This window comes from Convolutriloba macropyga, chromosome 11 (assembly GCF_964194025.1).
Source record: "Convolutriloba macropyga chromosome 11, txConMacr16.3, whole genome shotgun sequence".
Taxonomy (NCBI): Eukaryota; Metazoa; Xenacoelomorpha; order Acoela; family Convolutidae; genus Convolutriloba; species Convolutriloba macropyga.
In genome coordinates this window covers 53,113,383-53,122,229 of record NC_134478.1, presented here as the reverse complement: position 1 = coordinate 53,122,229, position 8,847 = coordinate 53,113,383, and the positions used below count along the sequence as shown (strand labels likewise).

The window sequence follows — 8,847 nt, the reverse complement described above, 5'->3', positions numbered from 1 at the left end:
AACTTCCCCAAGTCCTTAACTTCCCTAAAACTACGCGGAATCCAGCTTAAAGTGTTTCTTTGCCCTCACCGACAACAGTCATCATCAAGTTTTCGTTTTTTTGCCCTTATTTGCCAGTTCGACAAAAACTAACGTCTCCGGAATCCAACCCACATAATTTTGTCAACAGCCTTCAGATCGACGGAGTATACACCTTCACATCAACAGAGTTTACAGGATATACTGCCAACGATCTTCGATTAAACTTCAACTTTCACAGCCCCCATGAAGCCTAATAACTACTTTCACATATCCTTGTCATTCAACAACGCAATATTCCAACCACCACGCATCAAATTAAAACGTCGATGCAAACGTATGAGCACCAACTTTCACCTACATATAGCCGGTGTATTTGTGTCGCCCCGGAAGGTTGTACAACAAATTTACACATACACACACATAGAAAGCCAAAAATGCCCTCAATTATGACAACAGATCATCTTAACAGCTTCGACATTACAAAACAATGTTGAAATTACATATCAGCAAAAGAATCATGTAAACTTGATTGTCGAAATCTTAAATTATAAAATACAACAAGAGTATTCAGTTTTACCCTCATGCACGCGGCCCGGAGTGTTCAAGCACATGCTTGATTTCCTTAATTTGTTTTGATTGATTGATGACTTCTGATTTGTTTTGATTTGTAAAATTTGCGGGTTTTATGTTTTACCCACGTGTGCAACCTAGCAATTCATTGTAATCTGGAAATCTCTTGTTAATAAGTAGTAAACACCGAGTTTGATTTGGTGCTAAGATCAGGTGCACCGTCGAAGTTCAATTTGACAAACAAATGAAGCGAGCCACGATGTTTTGCTTCAACCTAACCAGAGTAGTCAACAGTTTTCCCCAATTTTTCATCATCAGAATTTCATCATTTGGCAGGAAAAATATTGAATTTAATCATGGAAAAAATGTCTAGCTAAACAAAGGTCACCTGCAAAAAAATTTCACGGACTCAAAACATTTTTTTCTGGCTGGTGTTCTACACTGAATATTTCAACTAAAACAACAGTCGAGAACTTGAAAAAAAGGTGAATTAATTCTGGTAACGGGGCGAGATCGAAATTTTTTTTGACACTGCACATGAGAAATTAGAAGTTGATTGAAATTTCAGCGTGCAGCTTTCATGTTCGTACAAAATATGAAAAATATGACGAATTTCTTAGAGCATTGACACGTCTTGTTGTTTCCTATCTTCAATACATCTATCTCATCCGGCACTCAATCTGCAACTTAACAAAGCTTTGAGTCAAAGACTGGACCCATTGGTTTTTACGTTTTTTACGGTGTTACTCGCTGCCAACGTTTGGTCACACGAAAGTTGCAGAAAATATTGGGTCGCACGATGATCTGATGGTCAGATGGTCGGACGATGATCAGATGGTCGCACGAGAGCCAACTTTGGTTGCACGATGGTCGCACGATTTCTTGGGCCCCACTACGATTGGCAAAGTCTAGAAAAGGTTCTGATCAGAGCCGGCTTGGGTCGCGCACCTATGCTGGTATTGGTTCGACTATGGAACAGATTGTTCATTACTTTCTACATAAGCAGGGGGCGGTTCACTGACGCTAGCTTCAACTATAGTATTCTTTTAATTATTAAATTATTGTATCAATAAAAACATGCATGGATCGATGTTTATAATAGTTGCCTTTGTAATATTTTCATTATCTTACCAAATTCGAGACTTTACTGTAGAGCCTGGTGTTATGGGATGTCGAGTGGTAATGGCAGTGATTTCTAGGATAGAAAAGAGTGGAATATTTTCTCATCACAACCTCATGCTCAACAGGAAGAGAGATGCTTTGGAAAAAATTACTAAATTGAAATAACAAATTGTAAAAACGCAGTCCAGTGTGCCTCTAAAGTTCGGGTCTTTCCCATTACAGCCCCAAAGCTTAGTGGTCAGATAACCTATAGCCCCCCCCCCCTCCACCATCATACTGATTATACCATAATGGGGGCTATAATTTTCTGAGAGGGGGGGGGGGCTATAATGGGAAAGACCCTAAATTTCTATTCCTGAGATTGTATTCACGGGCCACATTAATTTTTCTCGAACTAAGTTTGTGGCGATTATTATTGTTGCGTGGTACATTTTATGCCTTTGTTTCTTTTTGTCTTTTTTCTTTAAATTGTTTTTGGATCTTTTCCGTTTGTGCCCCCCCCCCCCCCCCCCCCCCCAAGTACGTATGCCCCAGTAGGTTATGCACCCCCAAGTTACAAAGCAGGTGTCATTACATAGTAACTCATTATGTAAAAATATTGTGCATGCGTCTGGGGTGAGGGGTGCATATAATATGCACCCATTAAGCTGTGGGGTGGGGGGGGGGGGATCAAAAGCTCAAACGGAAAAGATCCTTGATGTTTGCCTTTTTGACAGCAAGTAGTCAACAAAACGTGTTTATGCATTGCATTTTGTCAGTGCACTGTTGCTTCTCAAAAGTTCTCCAACATTTAACGAGTTTTCCAAGCATCAGGATAGCTGTAACCTTTTCCTACGGTCTGTCTAAAGATTACCCTAATCTTGGAAAAGGAATATTTCATATTACTCCCCTAATGTGGACCAATGCAGATAATGCATTGGGTTATTTATCTCTCTCTGGGAAAGTGAAGGAAAAGTTTTGTTGGGATATGATTGGGGACAACTACGACGAAGCTGTTCACGTCCCTATCAAAGCTGGAATTATTATTATGCTCCTTATTATGAGATCAGATACAATACCCTACACATATGAGCATACGAAGCAATCAAAAATGGCTGCAGCATTTTATTCATTGGGCAAGTCGTCTTTATTTTATAAAAAATACAATAAATTAACTAAACTGCTCCAGCAACAACAGTTTAACCAGATGCACTTCCAGTGCAACGACTGCACACCCGGATTTACAGATTACATAATATTGGTGGACTTCTCCAACAACATCCAGGTAAGATATTTTAAACTCCAAATTGTTGATTGTTTCATCAATTGTTTGACATCAATTGGCGTCTTTCCCATTATAGCCCCCCTGAAATTATATCCCCCGATTGTGGTATAATTACAATGAATGCGGGGCTATAGGTTATGTGAACGCTAAGCTGGAAGGGGGGCTGGGGAAAGACCCATCAATTGTTCGTGAGTTTTTGTGCCAACCAGTCAATATTTTCGTAAAAGTAGACGTTTAGTACATAATAAATTTAGCAGGACAGCGAAATGGTCCAGTGGTTTGTAAAATAAATATTTCTGGATTTAAAAGTCAAAAGTAACAATTGACCACTTTGATACGTTACGCTGTAAAGTATACATCTGGCCTTTTCCTGTCTATTTGACCGAATCGTGGACAAATGTGAAACTATCTTGTCACATTTGTCCGCGAATTATGTCGGTATACCTTCAACAGCCTTTTTGCATTCAATTAGACTACAGCTGCATTTCTCGAGTTTGTTAATAATGACATAGTAAAGCAGCTAAATTTTGTGAGCTAAATTTACCATATTATGAGTACGTTCAAACCAGCAATTTGATTTTTTGGATCGTTTACGTTTCTGCCCCCCCCCCCGAAGGGACGGATACAAACGTTCTCAAGGGTCTGGAAACCATTTTGGTCGCGCTTATTTTCTGGTCAATACCAAGTTTTTGGTCGGACAGGTCTGACTACAAAAATTTTGGCCTGTTTCGTCTGGCCAATACAGTCATTGGCCCGTTAGGTCTTTCTAGAACCCATCTTTTGGTCTGTTTGGTCTGCTCAGTACTCACATTTGGGTCTAATTGGTCTTGGCAAAACTCATATCTAAAGAGCTTAGTTCCAACCAAAAGAAGAGTCGGTTCTCTGCAAATTGTATAAATGTGTACTGCATTGACTGTGTTTCAAAATAGCAGTCGATCAACGAAAACAACCCATTTTTCTGGAGAAATAGACTACTTCACTATTCTATTTTCTGAGTTTTTGAGATGGCTTTCAGATTGAGGCTTTTATCCAAAAAAATTGTTCTACAAATATTCATTGTCACTTCTCGTTAAAATAGTGAAAAAATTAAATTATGTTTAAGTCGGTCTTGACACGGGTCTCTTCATTATGGCCAATGGTCTGTGCAGGACTCTGTTCGGTCTTGTCAATTAATTTGCTCATGGTTTGGCCTAGGTCTGCTCGTCTGGCCAATATCTGTCTTGGTTCGCAGATCTCATCCTGGTTTTTCTTATCCTGAAAATCTCGACCATATAATTTCATTCAACATTGTCCCACCCATGCTCGAAGTTTTAAGTGCTATCTTACATTGAGGTCAACCAGTGAAATGAATCTTGAAACATCTTGATAAGAAGCATATTAAAACTTGACAAATCTTGATAAGATTTTGGTAAGTTTCTTGGTAAGAAAACGTCAATAAATGTACGGACGTGCAAGATCTTTGTAAGAAACTCAAGAAATAAGATCTTGATAAGATAAACAAGAAAGAATCTTCAAGATCTTAGCAAGATTTGTCAAGTTTTAGGGATTTGAAAACAAGAATTAATAAGATTATGCCAAAACTGTCGGAAAATTTTCTCTAGTCGATAAAAAAAATCGACATTGAGATTTTCCAGTATGATCTGTGCGTTTCTTCCCTCCTCCTTTTTCATTCCGGGCTGGGGACTGGCAGTGGCGGAGTTACTAAAATAAACTATAAGAGTACTGATACAGTGCGGTAAAAAAAGCGGCACTTACACAGTTCTCCAAAACAAACAAAACGACGAACTCCAGATAAAATAAATCATTAAATATAAAATAGCAAACAGGTTGAAATACTAACTTTTTTCTGGGCAAGCTATAGCAAAAATTACTTTCGTGCTACATTCAACCTACACAGGGGATGTCTATCATCTTTCAGGATTTTTTGATGTTTTGTGCCGGAATCCGTAAAAAATTGGGTTGAAGTGATTTACAAAACATCATTTGGGGGTGTGAATGGTCTTTTTATTGTTATATTACCAACAGAAACGGATTCGAGAATCCGAGGACAAAAACGTTTGCTTAAATGCGAAAAGTCTTGAAAGGAGCAACTTAAAAATATAATGTCCAAGAAAAGAGCATTCACAACACTTTGATTACTTTTTACGCCTCTCAATTACAGTGAAATTTATAGTGCCATGTTTAACCATGATCTTGGCAAGTTTAATCAAGAAATTTTCTTGATATTGCTTGATAAGATCATACCAAGATGTACCAAGAATTTTTCTCCTATCAAGATCTTGGTAAGATAACCCATGTTTTGTCAAAACTGTCAAGATCTTGCATGTCTTGGCAAGGTGTATCAAGTTTCGTTTCAGTGGGCGAGTTCTAAGTGTGAGTATTGAAATCCTTTTGTAACATGTGGAAACTTGTTTAGCCAGAAGATTGGAGAAAAACAACAAGACTTATTAGAAATGTTATCAGGAGATTTCCAATCTCATCCCTTGGCAATTGGCATTGGAGCTCACAGTTTGCAATAATATATTACAGTGAAGTAATTAAAGGGTATAACTGGGAAGATGTGTACAAAGTCATGCATGTCCACAATTACAAATGGAGTGAGTACGCCAATATTTTTCAGAAACTAGAGAAAAATACGTATCCTAGTTCGGTCAGAAACACTCATTTGGGTCTGAAAGCGGCCAGGAAAATGTTTCAAAATAGTACAACTGGATCGCGCATAGAAGAACCAGCACTTTTTCGCGTTTTGCTCGTTATCACCTCCGGGAATTCTTCGGACAGGGAGCAGACTGAGAAAGAGAGATTGAAGCTGGAAGAGGAAGTGCCGGGTGTTAAAATTATATCCATAGGAACCACAGGGAACGTTTCAAAAGAGGATTTGAATTTGATTTCTGGAGATCCCAGTAATTCTATTTTGTATGTTTCTGCTAAAGATTTCGAGTCCGACAGGGAGAAAATCTTCTCAGCTATTTGCGCCAAAGATATGCGACTTACTGCTGAGGTAAGACCTAAAAAGTTTCTAAACTCAACAAAAATGGCTGAAGTTTTCCTTTAAAAAAGAAAATGTTATCCATTATTAATACAAATGACGCGACTTGACATCCCAAGATAAGGTTCGAGACTCCAACGACCTGTGACAACGAGTACATCTCCCAGAGATGTAAATAATTAACTTCCTCAAAATTTTTATCATAGGATTTTAATTTAAAAGTTACAAAACAATGGCTGTTTTGATTTTTTAAATCCTATAATGTCTTATGAGACACAATTATAATTAGCATAATTCCTGTGCACAAGCCAATCGCTGCTATTAATAGCAGTTCGGTTTGAATCATCAATGGATCCTCATTATCTTTATCAGAAGTTCTTTCAAGGCAATTCTCCTGTTCTCGCTCCCAAAAAGTTTGGTTCACAAAATATTTTGCAAAGTTTCCCGCTCACAAAATATTTTGAGCTCCGTTCTCCTTGAGTGAGACGTCACAAATTTGTCAGTGGTGATTGTCTCGGCTCATTGAAAGATACAATTTTTGACGAAGGCTCCCCTACAAACGGGCGAGGCAAGATTCAATGGGTAGCTCGCGTTTCAATTGTGCCTAACTCTTGATTTGTGTCCCCTCATAATTGCGCACCTGCGGACTGCTGTAGCAGAGACTGATTGAGGTAACCTAAAATGAGCTAGCGATAAACCCGCAGACTGCAAACTTCTGTTACTAGCAGAAGAGGCGATGTGTTACGGGGTCGAACAAACTATTACTGATAACGCCCAAACAAATCGATGGATAAAGGAAATAATTGAATTCCAACTTCACTACGTTTCTGAGCCGACTGTTCGTACTTTCTGTCCGCAGCATATGAAAGGGCAAGCGATCGTTGGTTTAATTTTGTCTCGTATACGCCGATGACAAGTGATCAAATCAACCCATCCATGTTACGACACAGCGTGACCTCCAATTACATCGAGGATTCCAGGTTTCCAGATTTACCGAATGGAATTTTGACTCTTTTTTTACAATTTAACACACAGGTTGGTACTGGGAGCAACATGCATTTCAATCAGAGATAATTGTAGCCCTAGAGCTGAAATAGGAGCTGTTGATAATCAGGCAACTCATTGTGATAGAGAAAGACATAGCAAACGGCATCTTTTCTAATTTAAGTTTTTCCTATTAGTTGTCATAAAATTATGCTGAAATATCAAGTCTTTCCTGATTGTTTCTGAAAGGGATGCGAGGTCAAAGTTCACATAATTCCTCAATTTTCTCAACCAATGAGATGTCTTCATTTGGGTTATGGCCTGTTAATTTTCCAAAAGATCAGAAGATTGCAAGACAGCACAAACATAGGCAGCATGAACTTGACGAGCTGATTTTCTTCTTGCATTGGTTTTGTTATCTAGAATGCATGTTTTGTCCAATTAAGTATCTGGCAACAAAATTCCTAAACTGCCATTAACTGTTGCCTTCTGAACCAAATCAACTATTTGCACAAATTTTTTTGATTCGTCTGAGGGGGAAAATTTCCCAAAGTACACCAATTTGGGGTCATCGAGGCAAAAACGAAGATTATTTGAGCCCATTGCGGCTCGTTCACAATTGCTAAGTCTTCTTGATTTTCTTCCACTGTTTAACGCCTTTTAGGAAACAAGAGGAAAAGAAAGCATCAGATGATGTTGCAGCTCGTAAACATTTAGTTTAACATTGATCAAAATATCAATTTCTTGTTTTTGAATAATAATAGTTCGAACTTATTCTTCCTGAGTTCCAAGTTGCTTTCTGCTTCTGATACAGTTAGAATTTCTAACGCTTTAAACAAGTTGTCCTCAGCTCCTGCAAAAAATCGGCTATAAAGAGCAGTGTTGCAATAGGTTTTGTGTTTTTCTTTTAATTTCGTTGTTGAGAGGCCATATAGTTAAAAAAGCGGATCACATTAATCTACTTGTTGCACACCAGACTGAGTGTCAGCCGCTGAGTTAATATTGAAAAACAAATCACTAGGAAAAAACGACTCCGCATCAAAATTTTTTGATTAGCCGAGGATATTCATAGATATCAGTGAATTAAATGGATTTCTGATATTAGTTTTTAGCATGCACCCACTTTTTGTTTTCTACATTTTTTAAAGATTTTTGCGGCATGCTCTATGTTCTCTTTTCAACGCTTGACAGCAATTCCCGTTGCATTGATCCAAAAACTTCTACGGTCTCGGAAGCTTCTTCTTTTCCGATGCACTGAGCAACGGACGCCGAATGACTTAAACTACAGCAAAAGGTCTCAAAGGCACTACAAAAAACTGGAGGCACAAAGCTTGGTAGCTGGCTTCTGCGGGCCAGGTTAACTAATTTGTTTAGGGAAGCTGTTGCCTGCGTGGTTTGATTGAAAAATGAACAATTGTTTGCGTTAAGATCGTGTTCTGTGTAGCTTTTTGACGACCCAGTGGCTGTAAAGTCGAGAAACGACTGAAGCTTTAACGTACTCTTGCTTCATCAAATTGATAAGCTCTGCAACTATTGTATACTATGCGATCAGCCATATTGCCTTCTTTTGATGCAGAGTTTCGAATTCAACTCGGGTTTTTCTATAGTCAGGTCCTATTCCATCTGAAGACAAAATGTACCTGCACGCTCGAATTGTCCATAAAAACAAATTTGTTTGGCTCGCAAAGCAAATACCTCCAATGCGTTGATGCTTTTAAATTTCTCTTGTTTACTGGAAGCCGCTCTTCATCAAAGGGTAGCATACTTTATCACTCTCTATCGTTCAAATCTAATAATCACTGAGTTTTCTGGTTGGTTCTTATGTTTTGCCCTCCGTCGGAGGGATGCAAACATTTGATTGTTGCAAAAGACTTCCTGCAAAAATACAAATATTGCA

At 38.4% G+C, this 8,847-nt stretch overlaps 1 protein-coding gene across 1 annotated transcript; it reads left to right on the top strand.

Annotated features, from left to right (window-relative positions):
* The first annotated feature begins 2,526 nt into the window (after positions 1-2,526).
* On the top strand, positions 2,527-8,436 carry LOC142349171 (uncharacterized). Its single transcript, XM_075400585.1, has 3 exons — positions 2,527-2,977; positions 5,394-5,978; positions 8,395-8,436. Exons 1-3 carry the CDS (start codon positions 2,606-2,608, stop codon positions 8,434-8,436), a joined length of 999 nt encoding a protein of 332 aa, XP_075256700.1. The 5' UTR covers positions 2,527-2,605.
* Positions 8,437-8,847: the final 411 nt, after the last annotated feature.

Bases quoted from the DNA above. Each gene is read 5' to 3' on its own strand.
- LOC142349171 (XM_075400585.1), top strand. From the start codon at position 2,606: ATGTGGACCAATGCAGATAATGCATTGGGTTATTTATCTCTCTCTGGG. The intron at 2,978-5,393 runs GTAAGATATTTT...AAACTTGTTTAG, and splicing joins ACTTCTCCAACAACATCCAG to CCAGAAGATTGGAGAAAAAC. The intron at 5,979-8,394 runs GTAAGACCTAAA...TGTTCTGTGTAG, and splicing joins ATATGCGACTTACTGCTGAG to CTTTTTGACGACCCAGTGGC.